Source organism: Diorhabda sublineata, chromosome 7 (genome assembly GCF_026230105.1).
Source record: "Diorhabda sublineata isolate icDioSubl1.1 chromosome 7, icDioSubl1.1, whole genome shotgun sequence".
NCBI classification, from domain to species: Eukaryota; Metazoa; Arthropoda; class Insecta; order Coleoptera; family Chrysomelidae; genus Diorhabda; species Diorhabda sublineata.
In genome coordinates, this window is record NC_079480.1 from 24,056,682 (window position 1) to 24,076,683 (window position 20,002).

At 32.0% G+C, this 20,002-nt stretch overlaps 3 protein-coding genes across 5 annotated transcripts; 2 read left to right on the top strand and 1 right to left on the bottom strand.

Annotated features, from left to right (window-relative positions):
* Positions 1 to 5,871: 5,871 nt before the first annotated feature.
* On the bottom strand, positions 5,872 to 11,156 carry LOC130446664 (RNA-binding protein spenito). 2 transcript variants are annotated; one of them, XM_056783038.1, is made up of 3 exons: positions 10,997 to 11,156; positions 8,713 to 10,910; positions 5,872 to 6,249 (listed from the first exon to the last, which is right to left on the bottom strand). In XM_056783038.1, exons 2-3 carry the CDS (start codon positions 10,852 to 10,854, stop codon positions 6,229 to 6,231), a joined length of 2,163 nt encoding a protein of 720 aa, XP_056639016.1. In that variant the 5' UTR covers positions 10,855 to 10,910; positions 10,997 to 11,156; the 3' UTR covers positions 5,872 to 6,228. The 2 variants fall into 2 exon arrangements, with proteins under 2 accessions (XP_056639016.1, XP_056639015.1); XM_056783037.1 differs by having other exon boundaries at positions 5,872 to 10,910.
* A 392-nt stretch (positions 11,157 to 11,548) lies between these two features.
* On the top strand, positions 11,549 to 14,387 carry LOC130446724 (probable ATP-dependent RNA helicase Dbp73D). Its single transcript, XM_056783117.1, has 7 exons — positions 11,549 to 11,708; positions 11,764 to 12,118; positions 12,180 to 12,639; positions 12,879 to 13,070; positions 13,124 to 13,592; positions 13,884 to 14,103; positions 14,162 to 14,387. The coding sequence occupies exons 1-7, from the start codon at positions 11,686 to 11,688 to the stop codon at positions 14,348 to 14,350; spliced, it is 1,908 nt and encodes a 635-aa protein (XP_056639095.1). The 5' UTR covers positions 11,549 to 11,685; the 3' UTR covers positions 14,351 to 14,387.
* A 1,211-nt stretch (positions 14,388 to 15,598) lies between these two features.
* Positions 15,599 to 18,984, top strand: LOC130446514 (G protein pathway suppressor 2). Of its 2 annotated transcripts, XM_056782824.1 has the most exons (5): positions 15,609 to 16,024; positions 16,127 to 16,398; positions 17,915 to 17,962; positions 18,502 to 18,735; positions 18,790 to 18,984. In XM_056782824.1, exons 1-5 carry the CDS (start codon positions 15,705 to 15,707, stop codon positions 18,921 to 18,923), a joined length of 1,008 nt encoding a protein of 335 aa, XP_056638802.1. In that variant the 5' UTR covers positions 15,609 to 15,704; the 3' UTR covers positions 18,924 to 18,984. The 2 variants fall into 2 exon arrangements, with proteins under 2 accessions (XP_056638803.1, XP_056638802.1); XM_056782825.1 differs by lacking the exon at positions 17,915 to 17,962 and having other exon boundaries at positions 15,599 to 16,024.
* The last annotated feature ends 1,018 nt before the right edge of the window (positions 18,985 to 20,002 follow it).

Genomic DNA, 20,002 nt, shown 5'->3' on the forward strand with positions numbered 1-20,002 from the left:
CATTTATTGTATTTAATTAAATTTATTTCATTACCGTAAATGTTTGATACATATTTCACTCGGAAATAAATCTGAAAATCATAATAATTTTCAATTTCTTTTATTACAGTTTGAATCTACCGCTACTATTTTACTAGAGTCTGTATACTAACCTGTCTATTAATTCATTTTTTTTCCACTTATTTTTAAATTACGACAAGCAAGCCAGCGTTTTAATGTTACAACATTGTTATCTTTTACGGTTGCAAATTTTAATTTTGCTCCAGGAACATCGTCCTCTGTTGAAAACATTTTTTTTCAAGTACACTTTACTGTGTGTTTATATGGTGATTTGACAGTGTTTGTCCCTACTGAACTACTAGCGCTGCTAGCGAGTAATTTTTCGTACTTCAGGAAAAAGGCTCATTCTTAGATATTAAAGTAATGAAAGTTCAACAAAATTCGCCAAATTCTGTTCTTTATAAACATTCTTATGCAGAACCTGACTTCATGGAAGCCTTAATCATTAGAAAAAGCGAAGATAATAACATCGCAATAAAACCTGCCTTCGGCGAAAAACCCAAAATATCAAATAAAAAAAAAAGGAATGACCTGATGCGACTGATTGAAAAAAAATTCATACCAAATGTTTAAATTATTTCTAAATGTTATATTCAAATAGTTTTACCTATTATAACTTTTGAATGATTATCTTTTGTACGTACATATTTTCTTATTCTGTTTAATTTGTATGACAAAATAAAACAATATATCTTTTATTTGTGTTTTAATTGACAAAAAATTCTGTTGCCTTTCCCAAATTCATTCTTTTGTTTTATACAGCATTCCATTGGAAGATGAAATAAAAGTAATTATTTGAAATATAAGGAACAACTGCCTATTCGGAATTATCTTTGCAAGAATGGCTTAGCTCAAGATACTTCAATGTAAAACTTTCAAATTTTAATATTTCCCTGACAATATCGACATACTCCGAGCACATCATCAGAAAGTTTGGAAAATAACGTCATAAATAAAAAACAGCTTTTAAAATGTAAAAATTTTGTACAAATTTTTCTTCAAACATAGAAAAAGTATCGGCTATTATCTCAAAAGAGGTGATGCATAGTAAAAAAATCAATTAGAGTCTGAAAAATTATTTTGAATTCATTTTATTCTACTTTTAAACTTGAAAAATCCTGTTTTTTGAGATATGACGTTGTTGAAAGGAGTAAGCGATATGTACTAGATTAAATCTAGTTACTGGGTGTTTGATTTAAAATTTCATAAGCAATTTGACTTATACCTATCTTACTTAGTGAAAAACGTAGATCCTGATTGTAATTTAAAATTTTCGTTCAGTGATGTTAAAAAATACGTAAAATTCCCGAGGTAGTTCAAATTTTAACTCATAAATATCTCTTCTTTGATCAAACCTAGTTCTTAATAATCCACACCTCTTAAGGTGAGCAACAACTTTAATCCAAAAAAAAACAGCTGCACTTAAAGTGATTCTAAATATCCCACCTCTCCCCATAATACTGGATAGCATGGCAGAAAAAAACATCACTTAGAATGTTCAGAGACGGAATCACTAAAGAGAAACCGTCTCTAAATAATGACCAAACCTGATGCATCTAAAAATGTGTGCAGTTCAATCTAGAGAGGAGCTATCGCAAACAGATCATCATCTTGACCTATAGCCAATTTGCGATTGTATACAAAAACTAAACCAGCTAAACAAGAAAAATGAATTTGCTGATAAGCTCGATAAAGAGGTTAAGGACAGTCAAGCCCTTCGCGGGACCTGAATTCTTCTGTAGTATCAGCTGGAGAACAATAGAAAAAGCATTTGAAGAGAAGGTAGATAGGATCAAAACCCATTATTGAGACCACCTACAAAGGCTGAGACAGGTAAAGACCCTTCTGGGAAACTATAACCGGAGAGATCTGCTGAACGTATTAACCTACAATCTACGAATACTAACAGGAGTCCTATCGGGACTCCTGAAGACTTAGCAGATAATGCGGCATCCAGATTTTGTTGCACAGATGATGAAACCTCTATCCACATTCTCTCGAAGTGTGAGATACATCTGGGAGCGTATGAAATAGAGGACGAAGATCTCTAGCAGCTACAGCCATTCCACATTCTGAGCTTTCTTAAAGAAATAGTATTAGCAGACCAGCTTTGAAGACTGGGTCTCCCAATATTGCAGCAAGAATATCGTCGCTGTGTAGGATACTCCAATATCTACATACATGCATCAGGTAGAGCCTATTTTGATTCAAAATAAGATAATAACTACCGCCTCCTGGCAAAAACTAGACGAGGGCGCTGTTTTAATAACAAAATATAACCAGATCCTTAATTTAACTGATTCCTGTGGCTGCTAATTTCTCTCCATGTAAGAATCCACATTTTACCTGAACAAATTATGTTAAATCGAATATATTGAGCTCGTTAAAATATTTTAATTTATGTGTTTATAGTATAAACGATGGAAATCTTACATCACGTGACTCAATCTAATATTTATCGAACATATTTTCTAAATTCTATCTTCTGCTATCAATAAAAATCAAACTTAACAACATGAGGTCGATTGTCTTCTTTAAAAGACTACAAGATATACGTAATAGTTTATTTAAATTGACCGCATTTTGAGGTTATGTAAGATTTGTTTACTGTGTGATTTCTGGCGAATTTTTGGATTGAACGTATATTTATTGTTAAAATCAGTTCTTTTAGGAACTAATTTGAATTTTATATCTAGAATGCCGAGATAGGGAAAGATTACAATGTTTAATCAATGGAAAGTTCCTGGTACTACTTAGATATTAAGGGCTTTGGGTTTTAGCTAGAACTTTTCAAAATTTCGTTTGTGTTGATTCGATTTCTGTATGTATGTATATATACCTGTTTAAATTTTATTTCTGACGTCTGTTATGGAAACGTAGATTTTCATGCTGCTTAGGAATCTTCTATTAAGACCTATTCCCCCAGAAAAAAAAACGTTCCAAAATAAATCAGTTCATAAGGTCAGTAGCGCACATGGCGGTACGGGGAGGGCACACCGTGTACAAGTCATTGTCACAGAAAGGAAAAATCACCCCAAAATCACCCAAAATTTAAACAATTTGTGGTGGTCTGTCAAAGTGAAAATTAATTTACATACAGTAAAATTTGACTATCTCTATTGTTTGTATCAGAAGGTGCAGAGCGTGTGTATACCTGAGATATAGGAATGGCGGAATTGAGTGGTGTATTATGATGGTGGAGAGGTGATCGGCTGGGAGTTACCGCGTCGACTCACATTATATCCGCGTCGCGAATGAAATTAATTGTATTGTATTTGCAATGATTTTCGCTGGAAATTATTGACCTCTATCGCATATTAACCAACAGGTGAGATTTGTTTTTATCCGGGCCGCGAAACGTCGCGGACGCGTGACAGGAATGCGACGTTTTCGTCGCGTGTTTTTAGTGCAGAACAAATTAAACAAGTACACAGTACAAAACGGTGTCCACGTTGCTATTCGCAGCGTTCGCAACGAATTCGCTGCGCGTCTGCTCCGCTTTGAAGACGCTCGCAATCCGCTAGTATGAAAAGGCCCTAAATTGGAATTTCTGGAAACTTTGGTGTTATTCACACTGAATACAATGTTTCCACCAACACTCATGATTACACTAACTGATGCGCGTTTCGATAATCAAGTTATCGTCTTCAGAGACTGGATATCGAAACGCGCATCAGTATAATCGTGAGTATTGGTGTAAACATTGTATTCAGTAAGAAGACATACAGTTAATAGATTAATTATTATGTCAATTCTGTAAATTACATATGTCATCCTGTAAAAAATCAGCTTTCCAGTAATACTAATTTTGGATTTTGTAACTTATACACCCATTATATCGATTTTTTTATTGAATTAGTTTTGCTAAAAAGGTCGATGCTAACCAAACCATTAAAAAAGATTTTACTCACAAATTCATAAAAGATCAACCTTTGGAATATTAGGCATATCGATTATTTCTACCGAGTAGTCATAAATTATGATTTTGTTTCACATGAATATTGTGCTGACGTATTAGTCACGTGATGAAAGACTTCCACCCTTTCTACTTAATGTGCATTGAATGAAAAAACCAAATTTATAAATTTCAAGTCTATTTTAGTATACAGAATGAGTCAACAAGAAACGCGTTTAATCTTTAATAATTTATATCCTAACCGAAATTCCATAAGAAAATCTACTGTTAGTAAATTAGTATGAAAGTTTAACGAAACTGGTTCAATAAAAGATTTATCAAAATCGCGGGGGCGCAAAAAAACTCCATCAACTGAAAACAAGATGTTTAAGACGACCCACACTCGAGAACTAGACAAATATCCAGGGAAATTGATATTTCGCAAATATCCGTAATGAAAATTTTACGTGATAATAAATTCTATCCATACACAGTAGGTTGGTTCAAGAGTAGCCAGATGACGATTTTGATAGACGTGAATAATTTATAGACCTAATGATGGGAAAATCAAAATCGAAACGATCCAAATTTTTTAAGTGATGTTATGTTTTGCGATGAGGCCACTTTTTGTATTGATGGAAACGTAAATCGGCACAAATGTAGAAACAAGTCACGTAACAATCCTCATTGGATGCGTAAATCCCACACCCAATATCCCGAAAAACTGAATACTGGACAATACTAGCGACAAAATAATTGTCATTATTGGAAAATAGTATTATATCTGAGTTGGCTCGGATATTTACAAATCCAATTAAGTATTTTAAACTGCATTAAAAAAAAACTTCATTATAAGAAATTTTTAGACAATAACAATATTTGGTTAGGTTGGGTGCCCCACCTCACTATGTGGTGAGGCAATACCTAAATAATGTGTTTCCTAGAAGATAGATTGGAAGGCGTGGTTTTATCGAATAGCCCCCGCGATCACCCGACATGAATCCTTTAGACTACGAGGTCACTCTAAAAACATCGTCTATAAAACAAAAACTGCCAATATTCAGAAAGTAAAAGATAACCATATAGATAAGAAGTGAGTAGTCAAGGATGTTGCAAAATGTATTGCAAAGTTTGAAAAATCGCTTGGCTTGTTGTATTGAAGTAAATGGACAACATTTTGAGCATCTGCTGTAACTTCTAACATGACACAAACATTTAAATATTTGTCTTCAGTTATTGCTAGTTTTCTGCGACAAGATTTGGATAAATATTTTCCTGCACCAGTTTCGTTAAACTTTTTACTAACTTTCGACACTTAACCTTGTTACGAGATTTATATAAGCACATAAATTAGTAAAGAATATTCAAATTATTCAATCTTGGCCATCTAAATGTACAATATTTATATTGTCACTTTGGTGGAGATATTGAAAATGTAGCTAAAACTCCGAAATTAAGGCAAGGATTTCGAAAAGCGGAAAATCTACAGGGTGATCTATTTGAAATAACAAAATTCATTATTTTTCTGGAAAATGGAAAGATGTGGCAACAATGCAAAATTATAAAAATCGTACAAGCCGTTTCCGAGATAATTGAGGCGTTCCATACATAAAACTCACTCTGTATGACGTTTAAAATTAAAGATCCACTGTGTGAAATTAATTTCGAATATCAGTAATTCAGCTTTATATATTGGAAACGTCACATTTTTTTTTTTGGAAAATTACTAATTTAAAATGGATGAAAAATAAAAAATTACAGACCTTATCATCTCCTGAACTATTTCACAATAATCACTTTCCTTCACACAACATTAGATCGTTATTGTTGATTGACCAAATATCACTTAACGCTTCGTTAGTGAATATTTTCACTGAATATTATTTCACCCCCAGAACACACCAATCAAAAACACGTTTTATTGTAAGAACTATCTATTTCACAACACAGTGTATAGAGTACATTTTTTACATCGGGTAAACATGGGCATGTACCATTGTGAAAAAAAAAAAAAAATCGAAACACGTAACTGAACACAATCGTCACAAATGGTATTTTTTTTGTTTAGTTAACAATATACAATAAAATAATACAAACTACACATCACTACTTTTAAACACAATCTCGAAATGTATACAGTTCTTTCACATTGAAGCTATGCAGTCATCAAAAGAAAAAAATAATCAGAAACTTATGAGAAAGAACTGCACTAACTTTAAGTTTCCTTTGTCACTTCATAAATAACGTTTTAGTATATAACACGTTTTGTTTATTTACCGTTGATCACCAATTTCCTGAAATAAACCCTTTGTTAATTATACTTTTTACATGCCTGCACTAATTAGAGACTCTCTTTCCCTGAAAACCGCTGAATTATAATGTGAATAGATAAGTTCCCCTATACCTATTATCGTTTAAATCCAAAAAGTATAGTAAAAATATTTAAATTACTAGTACCGAAGCAAATAATATAATTCTAGATAAACGAATATAGGATCGTTCCATATCAAATCTAAACGGGATACAAACCTAACCCTCTCAAAATTTAACGAAATTTAGTATGAAAGTCGTAATCACAACCCGTTACAGCAGTCATGTCAAAGATACGGCCCGCGGGCCGCTTCCTGCCCGTATCAATAGGGCCCGCGATCGCATTGGGTCACAGAAAGAAGAATCATGTTTTTGTAGAGCTTTTAGACTTCATTAGATTCCTCTACAGATGTTTTAGATCAAGTCTACGGAGTCATTTCAAGGACAGCGCGTGCCTAGATAAGCGAGAAAGACAGTTTCGCCATTTTGGCCTCTGTTACTGAATCATCTGAAAACTTTGCGAAAGGATTTAGGTGTAAAACGGCTGGTGCGAGAATTGAAGTCACACTATCTCCCACAACGTGTAACATTTGGTGAATAGGCGCTGGCAAAGTTGGAGGGAGATCCACTTTTTTTATCAAAAAATTGTGTTCAGCGACGAAGCTCATTTCTGGTTGAATGGATACGTCAACAAGAAAAATTGCCGCACCTTGAGTGAAGACCAGCCAGAAGCATTGCAAGAGGTACCAAAGCATCCCAAAAAGTCACTGTTTGGTACGGTGGCATCAACGGGCCGTACTTCTTCAAAAACGACGATGGCCGAAACGTTACTGTCACTGTGTGATAATTGATGATTTTTTTTTGCCCAAAATAGAAGAATTGGACATGCATGACACGTGATTTCAAGAAGACGGTACCACATGCCACACGGCACGCCAAATTGAGAGCCGCCAGGGATAAACCAGCAACGATTGACGATTGGAAACCAATATTGAAGCATTTATGCGTGAAATACCGGCAGATATGTTGGAGAGAATGTGCCAAAATTGGACCTTGTGCATGGGCCATCTAAAGCGAATCCGCGGTCAACATATGCATGAAATCATCTTCAAACATTAAATTATTCTGATCGTTCTATCGATTACAATGAATATTTCATCAATTTTTTCAAATTTTTTGTGTTTTTTTTTCAATATCAAATCCTATACCTCTTAAAAAATAACTGATTAAAAGGGCAACGTTCAAACTAAACTTCATTAAATTCTGAGGGGATAAAAAATTTTTTTTATTTTAATATTTGATTTCATATGAAATGACCCTATAAACTTATTGGTGGTTTTCAGAAAAGCTGTGTATAAATTATAATTTAAAAATTTTTGTACTATACTCATTTACATAGTACATATAAATAAATAAACATATTTTATAATAAAATAACAACAATAATTCAGTATGCTTAAAGATTAAATTCAAAAATGATTTTTTTTATAGAAATAAACATACAAAAAGAAATTTCAATTAAAGCAACACTATACTTCAGAATTTCGTAGATTGAAAGAAAAATCCACAAATTTCTCCAGATTTATAACCTTTGGATTAATTTTCAAGAGGTAACCTGAGAATTAATTGATACGAAACCAGATATTTTGATAAATTTTTCAAACAGATTAATATTAAACAGATTTACATACAAAAAAAATATTAGGGAATGCCATAATATCAAATAGTTTCCACAATAGTCAAAATTATAAATGATAATTTCAATTAAAGCATCACTGTACTTCAGAAATTCGTAAATTGAGAGAAAAATCCACAAAGTTTTCCAGATTTGTAACCTTTAAATTATATTTCAATTTAAGATTCAATTCATATGAAACCTAACAATCTAAAGTAAAAAGATGAAGAAAATAATTTTTTAACACTTAATTGCAACCAATTTAAAGGTTAACGAAACTTTTAAAATCTAATTAAGTAAAATATCATTTATTGATAACTGAAATAATATTTATCTATATTTTTTATTACTTTCATTACCTACAACTTCTAAAATAATTATTTGATTTACGAGTATATAATAACAGACTAATTTTGACTAATAAGACATTTTTAATTGAAACTTATTTTGTTGTCTTGGTTATAGAGATGTTACATTTGAATTTTTGAATTATATTTTACTCGTCAATAACAAAGAAACAAAATAAAAAATTAATTTTCCCAACATTATTTAAATTCAATAAATATCTTTGCTTATTATTTTTGAACTTACACATCCATATCAATTAGAGAAAATAAGAAACTTTTCTGGAAACCAAAACAAAATTTTCCAAATATAATGACTATACTTTTTCACATGAGTCTTAATGTATATCAATAAAATTAAAAGGTATAAGCAAAAAAGGAAGAAAAAAAAATAATAATAATAAAAATTAAGCTGTACCACCACGTACCACAACTATAATAAGATGATCTTCCTTTATAGCTTCATCGGATAGGTTTGGACAACTACGTTTTAATAACTCAGTTGAAAAGGGACAGGGAGGGAAGGAATACAGGACTCCAGTAGCCTCGGTTTCTTTGTTTAAAAGTGAAATTACTCCGGCGGCTTCTTTTTGTTTCAAATAAGAAACCAAATTCCTTAAAGGTCTCGTTTGGACTGTAGCATCATCATTAGTAACAGAAGCAGTGGAACCGGCTAGTCCTAGAAATATTGCGTGAGAACTAGCACTGGATATTCTTTTCTGGACATCTTCTAGCTTTGGTTGATCGAGTCTCAGTCTTTGTGTTATTCTCAATTGATGTTTACCCTCTTCATCTTTCATTAAACCTTCAACTATATCCGTATCTCCGTCCATTAAATGGAACTTGGCTGGGAAAAGAGAATTTTTCAATATTAATGCACCTTGCCATATTGTAGTGCATTTCCTCGCTACCTCTGGTAAAGTACGGCTTGATGCTAATAAACCAGCTCTACGTGAACCACTATCTGAATCCGAATCAGGCGACCGCCTCGGTGATCTAGATCTAGATCGAGGAAATCCTCTAGAAGTCGATCTTTGCCTATCAAATTCAGGATCACGTGTTCTACCCCATTCGTCCTCTCTTCCTTCAGGATACCTGTAAGGATCCCTACTACCTCCTCTCTTTTCTGGAAAAGGCCTAGCACGATAAGGATCCCTATCATAATCAAAATCATATTCAACTTCTCTGGCTCTATAGTCTTCAGCAGAAGCATAGGGTGGTTTTGGTCTGTATGTTATGCCAGGAGTTACATCAGCAAAATCAGTTCTAAGTCTTCTTTCAGGTCCACCTAGGGGAAATCCTCTCATTTCCTTAACAGCTGCTGTTGCAGCATCTATACTATCATACAAAATAAGTGCCTGATTATCACCTTTTACATAATCGATTTTTTTTATTGCACCAAATCTATCAAATTCCCGTTCCAATTGAGGTACTGACGTCCAAGGACCTAAACCACCTACCCATATTTTTGTGGTAGGTGTAGCTTTACCGTATCCAATTTTACATTGAAATTTACCTATATACTGACCAGATAATTCGACTTTAGCTCTATGAGCCATGTCCAAAGTATTAAATCTGACAAAAGCAAAAGCATTACCTGTACCTGGAGGTGGTCTTTTTATATCAATATCCTCAACAACCCCATACCTACTGAAGATTCGTCTGAGCTCTTCTTCAGTTATGTTCACCTCCAAATTACCGGCAAAAAGTGTACGAGTAGCCAAAGGATCTTCTTCAGGTTGTATATGATGTAAATAATTAGGAAATTTATCCTTTTTATTTTCCTTTTGTTCAAAAGGAGGGCGTGGCATGTGCTGCCTAGGTGGACCGTACCCGTGCATAGGAGCCATGTGGGGAGGACCGTGGTGTATGGGAGGTCTAGCAAGGTAATCGTGATGGGGAGCAGGCATTGCTTCGCGTCTATATTCGCGGTGTATTGGGACACCCGGCGGTGGCCCATAACCTCTATCATAACGATCGATAGGGCGCATACGTTCAGGTGATCTAGAATAATAATGTCTATCATATTCCGGGGTAATAGAACGTGGTCTACCGCGATATATATCAGCCGAACGAGGTACTTCATACACAGCCTCAACCAAAGCAATTTTATCGTATATTATTATACGAGGTTTTCCATGTTTTGCATCCCTGGCATCTTCAGCATTCCGGAAACAAACATATGCAACACGTTCATCCATATCGTGAGTTACTCTTATACTTAGATCTCCGTATTTTTTATATTCTTTATAAAGAGTATCCTTTATAACCTCATCGCTCGCCTTAGCATGCAAAGCACTAACACATAAGACTTTATATGGGTAAGAACGTTCTGGTGGGCGCATATAATCATCGCGATGTGGCGAAACGTATCGTGCTCGAGGGCTAGGGCTACGTCCACGGCTTCCACGCCGTCGAATTCTATCTGGGGTGATTCTTTCGTCAGAACTATCATCATACCTGCCCATACTTGAACGAGAACGTTTGCTACGAGGCGGAGTGTCCCTATCACTACTTCTTTTCATGTTATGAATTCTAACTGTTATTTTGTCTCTTCCAGAGGCGATCATACGCACTGCACACACCAATTAACTGACAACACAGTCGATGACACGGCACTCCTTCCCTAAAAACACAAGCAAAACACTGTTTTCAACATATTTTCACAAAATAACTATTATAATAATATAAACATCAGGCAAAATGACATACTTTAAACTACACAGCACTGTGTAAAAGATTAATTTAACTTCCTGTAAAGGAGAAAATTGTTTGCAACTATAGACCTCAACGCCAATTCAAAACAAAATGGCGTATTCCTTATTGCCACCTCCGTTACCGGTCAAACAAATTACAAAAAGAGGGCGTGCCACACAATCCACTAAACACCAGAACCTATAAAACAAACGGAAATCTGTTGGCCCGTATACACGATAACGATTTGGTCGTCTAATCTGCCAGTGTACATGTTTTAGGAATGGTACTAAAATTGGTATATGGTGGTACTAAAATCTAAACAAAAATGAATTCTACATTCGTTGTTGAAGTTACTATAGCTGGAAATCCTAGTTGTCAAATGTTTGTTCTAATGAACGCGATAAGGTGTATAATGTAATTCTATGGTATGTTTTTACATACTATCAAAAATCTAATTAAAGATTATATTGTCATAATTAATATTCTAATAACATACCAACAATATAAAAACGTATATCGAATAAAAATAAAATCTTGTTCAATTAATAAATAATCGCTAGGAGCGTTCGTGTGTACACACAGATCATTCGTGGAAACGTGTACATTGTAGTTCTATGGTTCGCACGATTTAGGTTATCCATAACCTAATTTTGTCTACCCATAAATATATTTTAAATATTTCATTTATGGTAAAATAAGAAATCATGGAGTTATTTGTTATTAATAGGTTTGTTTTTTAAAATACTCTATATCATCATAGAAAACGAGAATAAATGTTTAAGGCATGATGAAGAATCGAATGAAGTACTGCAAAGTGAACAGCAAAAATTAGATAAAGTATTGAAGAAGATTCAAAGAAATAAAAAAATACGACAGAAACAGAAGGAGAAATATGCAGAGACTAAACAAGCTATACAAAGAACATTACAAGCGAGAGAACAAAAAAGGAGAATTAAGTCATCCATAGTTACTGTACCTGAAATAAATAACGACGAGTTTATTGATAGGGAAGTAGAAACATTAATCAAACCAGAAAATGAAGATTCCATAGAGGAAAATGTTCCTAAGAAACCTAAATTAGATACAACTGAAGGATTTACAGTTTTGGGTGTTGATAATCTAGTTAATAGGACAAAAGTTAGTATTTCAAATTATATTTTTAAGCAATATTTATCGCTTTAATCATTTTTTAAATTAGGTTAAAAGAGTTCTACCTTCATGGCTTTCTAATCCAACAGTGATATCAGTAAATCTTCAAGACTTACAAGTTAAAATATCAGATATAAAACAACTGGATAAAAGTTTACGTAAACTACTAAAAGCAAACAACATCAGACATTTTTTTCCAGTTCAAGCCGAGGTAATTCCTTGGCTATTGGAAAGTATTAGGCATTCTGACATTATTTTCCCTAGGGATATTTGTGTTTCTGCTCCCACAGGAAGCGGAAAGACTCTAGCTTATGTCCTACCAATTGTTCAAGCTTTAAAAAGGTACACAGTTAAAAAAATTAGGGCTTTAATTATATTACCTACTCAAGATTTGGCGACTCAAGTTTTTAAAACATTCAAATCCTACTCTCAAAATACAAATATTGATGTGCGTTTAATCAGTGGGAACAATTCATTTTCTATTGAACAAGCACAATTAATTTTTGATAGTAAGTACAATTGTTTATATTTTTTGTTATGTATTGATTTGAATATAGTGTAATCTGGTTTTATTTTCCATTTCACATAGAAATTTATATTTTTATTGCTTCTAATAGTTAATCCATTCAATCATAATCTACCAGTGTGAATTTCAACAGAATATTATTAATTAATGGATTTTTACTCGATTTTCCACCAAAGTATAATGGAAATAAAAGTTTTTCTGTTTTTCATTTCTCTCTTACAGATACAGCTTTCGGTTACATAAGCAGGGTTGATATTCTTGTTTGTACTGCTGGTAGGTTAGTTGACCATCTCAAAGTTACAAAAGGATTCAATTTGCGTAATTTAGAGTTCTTAGTAATAGACGAAGCAGATAGAGTCTTGGAAAATGTTCAGAACGATTGGTTGTATCATTTAGAAAAGCACATCTATGAAGGTGATTTTGTCACACAAATTGTTGGCAATTATTTGAAAATTATATTTTTCCAGATTCAAACTCTAATTCTCGCAAAATTTTAAATCTTCAAGCTTTAGAACAAACACGACCTCCTCAAAAACTGTTATTCTCAGCAACTTTATCACAAGACCCAGAAAAGTTACAAAAACTTTCTCTTTTTCAACCGAAACTTTTTACTTCAGTTACTGAAACCCAAGAAGATATCAACAATACCATTGTTGATACTTTCGTGGGAAAATATACAACTCCTAAAGAACTTATAGAAAAATATGTTGTTACAACAGCAGAATTAAAACCCCTATATTTGTACGAGTTGATTAAATTAGAAAAATTGACCAAATCATTAGTTTTTGCTCATTCCGCAGAAAGCGGTCATCGTTTGGCAATTTTACTAAGAGCTCTGTTTAATGATGAATTAAAAATCGAAGAAATCAGTTCGCAATTACAGGGAAAAAACAGAACAAAACTGATTGAGAAGTTCTCTGCCGGGGAGATTGACTTGTAAGTACAATTTTTTCAATATAACTTCAAATTATTCAATTTGTTTCACCCTAAACGTTAATAAAATAAAATTTTTGTGGAATTTAACCTCAAAATATCTACATATTAATTAAAATTACCTTTTTATCCATTCAATATAATGTCTAATTGATTTTTTCTGTCAGCCCAATTCAATATTTGTGCTTTTTATATCAGCAATTGGAGTTATATATTGCGTAACATCACAGATTATAGTTAAAGAATAGTTCAGAGCCTTGTGGAACTCAAATATAACTCTAATGTTGTTTACAGATTGGTTTGTACAGACGCGTTAGCCAGAGGTATTGATTTACCTCACATACAATGTGTTATTTCTTATTCTTCTCCAAAGTATCTTAAAACTTATATACATCGCGCAGGTAGAACTGCTAGGGCAGGAGAACAAGGTTTGGCAGTGACTTTACTTAATAAACCTCAAGTTTCAAAGTTTAAATCCATGTTGAATCAAGCCAAACGTACTGCAGTTAACGAGGTAAATTTTATTCATTCAATTCATTCAGATCCTTATTGCGTTTGTATTTATTCTTTAGTTGGTTATTCCTAAAGATAACTTGGAACCTCTTGGTGAGAAATATAAAGAATCGTTAGAACAACTGAAGAAGATTGTAGAAAAAGAAGAAAAGATGGATTTGGAGAAAAAATTGTTGACGAAAAAGATTAAGAATAATAAATGGAAAAGAAATAGAAAAGAATCTATTAATAGTAATTTTAGTACATAAATGGGATTTTTGTGGAAATAATATAAATTTTCACTGATTCTGTTTGTATTATTTTATCTTATCCCTTTTTAAACCCTGTAGGCTCGCAAATAATCCACAAAATGCCAATTTTCAAAATTTGTAATTGATAATTTCACCTGCTAAAAATCTAACTAAATTTTTATTAAAAATTAAAGAAACTACTTCCAAAGTACACCTACTTATGGTACTTATGACATACAACAAAATAATATGTGTACAAAGTCAAAAAAAACATGTTAAATTGTAAATATGACCTTGCTAATCTATATAAAATCGAATTACTTACCTTTCTTCATCCAATAATAATGTAGTACCCTATAAAGTATAAATACAGATCTTTTCGATCAAAATTGTTTAAAATTTACCTAAACTCTCCTCTTGTATTATACCCTACGTGCAAAAAATTACTAGATGATGTACTTATGAGGTGACATAATTTTTTTTTAATTTCTTGGTAAACACTTAGAAAAATTTTGCAATTTCTCACAAATTGGCAAAAATTTCTAAGTCATTTCAGTCCTCAATGAAGCCACGTATTTATTACAATACCAATATGGGCATAAAGTATCTAGATAAAATCTTTAAATATCTAAAACCTCTTAAGACATTTTGTTTAGGATTGTAACTGAACCAGTCGATAATTAGATCATTTATTTCTATCAAGTACCATTAAAATCTACCATTATTTGCTTACATGGTTTAAATACTCCCTAATTTTGATATAAATTTATAAACGAAAATCTATTTTTGTATGCACAACACTTAAAACATAATTTAATTGTATTCTATTCATCGGAATCAAAATATCTCGAAATTGACATAACCTTTTATAATTCAATACTTAATACATTCATAAAATTGTGGGATCATATAGTTAGTTCAATAATAGAATCACTAATTTTCTGTAATTTAATACTTATTTAAGTTTCTGTATCATAGATATGAAAAAGCATTTCATTTATATCTATGTACATTTTTAATGTCTATGATTTCAAACTTTCATTTTGTTTAATTCAATTGCTTTATTTGAATATACCTTTCGATAATATTTATTTATTTTCAGCATATACTTTATTATTTGATTGTTTAGTTCAATTACTATTTTATTATAAAATTTTATAAGTAAAAAGTTCTATGGAAACATAAAATAGCTAAGAAAATAATTAAATTGCAATCGATACGTGATTTCGGAATCGATTTATTTTGATATATCTCGAGATTGACATTGACAAACAACAAGAGAACCTATTGTCAAACACCATTGTAATAACAAAATAAATAATTGATTATTTTCAATATTTTTCATCGGTGGCATTCCGCAAAAAAATCTAAAATGCCCACAGCGGTTCAAGATACAGGAACCAAATCAACGGATCATGACGAGCAAATGTGGAAGGTATTGAAAGCTCATATTCTTCGAGAAAGGGCAAGGAAAAAACAAGAAAGAGAACAAGAAGTCGAGGAGGAAAGATTGAGAAAAGAACGAGAAGCAAGAGAACAACAAGATGTTATGACTTTAGGAGAAACAAGAGAACAAATTTCGCAACTCGAACAAAAATTGACCCATTTAAAAGAAGAAAAACATCAATTATTTCTACAGCTTAAAAAAGTTTTAAATGAGGATGATAATAGAAGGAGACAGAAAGAAAATACGTATGTACTGAGTATTCATAGAATCAAATTCATATAGCGATGCAGATTTATAAAAAAAATACAGTGATTAACTTTGAACTTGAAGTGAGTTTATATTTTTAGAGAAAATTTGATTTCAATCCAGTCGCTACCAACAAATATGGTACATCCCCAATTATACATTCAACAACCACAACAGCAGCAACTGCAGCCAACACCACAACCAAGACTTGCCCAAATGCCTCAACAACCGCAACCTCCACCACAAGCAGCTTATAAACAAGCTAAAAGACCAAGAAGCCCCAGTCCTCCTCCACAGGTATCCGCCTCAATGTATCATTCTTATGGATACAAACCCACAACATCAACTTCAACATTTCAAGGATCACCTCAAAGTAAGTACAAATATACTATTATATGTCAAAAAAAAACTGTTTCAGGCTAACTTTTTTCAATTTTTTGATTCCAATTATATTGGTTATTTTGAACAAATATTATCTACGTGCTTCCATTTAAATTTTCTTTTTCACTTTGAAAAAAACTAATGTATAATAATGAATCTAGCTTGGTTATTATCCTTTCCTACATGTTTTTGGGTATTGAATGATCTGGATTGCTCTAAATTGTCCTGGTCTCGCGAGAATATTTTAGTGTTTAGATTAGTTATAAAAGCACCATACGACTAGAGGGAAAGAAAGTCAAAAATTTTTAGCAGTATACATAAATTTTGAGCTGAAAAACCTCTAATTTTTGGTGAAAATACTTGAAAGCCAGATGTGTTAATGTCTCTAAACATCTTAAGGAATTGAATTTTGATTAATAATTGTATTTAAATAGCTTTGTTCGCAGTATACTTTGTACACATTCCAATTATTTTCTTTTCATGCCTCAACACACTGTTATTTTTTTGATTTAAAATAAATAATTGCGTAAAAACCAGGTTATTTCAATTTTCTTCATCTTTCTTCTAAATTTTGAAGCTATGTAAATACAAGAGTTGCAAATCTTTTTATTTCCTGCAACTTTGTCCTTTAACTTTTATCTATAGGACTAGTAGTTTTGCAAAGTATTCCATCCTATTTTGGTCACAAATATTATTGAAAAGTTATTGAGAAAATAACAAACTCATAAAATTTTGTTGTTTTGCATCCATTTATAAAACTAACTTTGAACATTTTACCAAAAAAACAAATATTGAGAACAAATTAATCATATCTGTTTCGATGTTATATTGAAGCTGTGAAGTTTGAAAATGAATTACACATACACACATTGCACCAGTCATATTTCCAAGATTAACAATGGAAAACCAAACTTATCCAAAGTGTCGATTATCCATTTTAATTTGTAACATGCCATTCGGCTTGTTACGTTTTTCTTCAAATATTTTAAATATTCCTTTGTTCACGTATTGTGGCACAGTAGTCACTTCTCATTTATTTATTCTAACCTCCCACTTCATTCCAGAACTTCAATAAAAGATTGGAATGCATTCGAATTCGACCTCTACCTATCTACACTTTAAATTAAAGTAAATTTTAGTAAATTTGTGGTGACTTAATTCTTTATATTCGCTGTTCTAAAGCTGCCAGGTTGGAGTTTCAACCACACCCAAAGGATTCAACCGGGACATCACAAATTCAACTACATCAACTGGAAATTCAATTGACTGGTGCAACCATCTCGGATTTCCATAGATAAATCTGAGTTAGGTAGATTAAGAATTCGAATACATTCCGAGGTTTGATTAAATTTCTCGAATGAAGTGGGAGATTAGAATAAATAAATTCGAAGTAACTACTTGCCACAATATGTGAACAAAGGAATATTCGAAATGTTTGAAGAAAAACTCAACAAGCCGAATGGCATGTTACAAATTATTTCTCTACGTTTCTTTTCTTTTATTTTCAGAAGATGACGATAGACGTAATGAATTAGTACGAGCAGTGCTATGGAATAGTGAGTGTCCCACCACTTTTTGCTTTTCTGCTAATATCATCTCGATTCTTGGTTGTGTATGTTTACCGTGTGTTTTATTTTGTACATAAACTTTCACTTCAATAATCATTTAATTATCAAATCGTTATTATTAAAGTAAAAGAATTCAATCACCTAATTTCGAATAGTTGGAAAAAGACATGATATTTTGTCAAATATTTACTTTCTACCAAACTATCACAAATACATGTCACATTGTCACTTCTTTTCTAACCACCACATTGATATTTGTTATTTAAATTGCATTTCCACATAACTTGATCTAGTTACTATATGAATCTACATATTTCTCATGATTAGTACACAATGAAATAATAATAAATGCTTCGATTACTATATTATCTTCCTGGATATAGTAATTCCACCATTTCTTATGTCGCACCATCTCATTATGGACTTTTTTGTTTTATGTTATCTTCACTTCGTTTTCGCTTCATCATACATCGAATTCCATTGCTTTCACCGTGTTTGGATGGTTTTAAATTATGTTTTCTTTCCAGAAACGCCACAGTATAACAGCCAACCGAGCGCTTTTTACCCCGTAGGACCCCAAGATTTACCCATGTATTATTCTATGAGGGAACCATCTAGAACTGTCTATGAAACACCCAGATTACAGAACTTCCATTTGGAACCGAAATTGCCTGATCATTATACCTTAAGAACACCATCTTCTCATGGTCACGTTATATTGCCTGGAGCACTATCAATTACCCAACAACCAGCACCAAAAAGTTAGTATACAAATGTTTTAAATGACATTTAAATAACAAATTATTTATTTTTAGTGGGTGGTAGTATTACTGCTGGGTATTCGGTAAGAAGTACACCTCAGTATCAACAAACTCCTCCAACTTCTTTGTATTCGGGCCAGACTAGACCTTTATACCAGCCAACTGTTAACTACCCTCCGAGGGAATAAAAATGTCGTCATTATTTGAATCAGATATTTTAAAATAAAACTAATTGTTAATGTCTAAAAATGTTTTTTTTTCTATTTTACCTTCTCCTAAATACATTCATGGGGGTTTAAATGTGATGTACTAAAAAAAACTAATGAAAACTGAAATTTGTGAAAAAACTACAAAAACTTGATAAATTATTTCTTCTTAGACCTATTTATTTGTTTTTCTTGGTCAATTTCCTTGATTTTAGGTGTCTGTTAACAGAAGACTCAGAGCCCTTTAATCAAGACAATTTATGAAGAAAATGACAATTTCTCTAACTTTCATCATCTAAGACCTTTTTATATGTTTTTGTGAACAAATCATCTTGATTTTATATCTCTTTTAATAGAAAACTGGTTTTTTATCAAAAAAGACCTAAAACCCAAGCAATTTATCAAGAAAAAAAAACTATTTACAAGTTAAAAAAGAAAATGAAGTTGATTTTGCGGATATCTATCATACTACAGTTTTCCCATAAAAAATCTGGAATATAAAAAAATTAATGAAATATTACCTGCTTTTCTTGTAGATTTAAAATAAATATAAAACAGGAAACCTGGATAAACCATTTACAAGGAGTATAAATATTTTCACACACAAAACTTCTATAAAATGATATACGACACGTACAGGAATTCACTTCACAACTAAGTATCAACATAGAATAAATATGATAAAGTTAAATGTTTATAAAACCGCACTAACTAAAGGTTATTCACAATTAAAAGGTTCCAAAATATAAAGGAAAAAATTTATTTCCATTATTATATACCCCTGATTTTATTAAATATTTCTAAATATATCTATATGTGTAATAACTCGTTCAAGTGAATTAATTTCTATATGATACGATGAAACTAAAGCGTCTAGTTTGTATAACTTACTTTTATATATATGAATTTGAACTTTCTGCGATTTCAAATAGAATTCAAAATTATACTGAACCATAATATATATTTATGTCAAATTGAATGACAAGAGCTTTTCCGAATCTATGATCCATGATCAGATAGATCATCTATCAGCCGATTACGGATCATAACTTAGAATGATA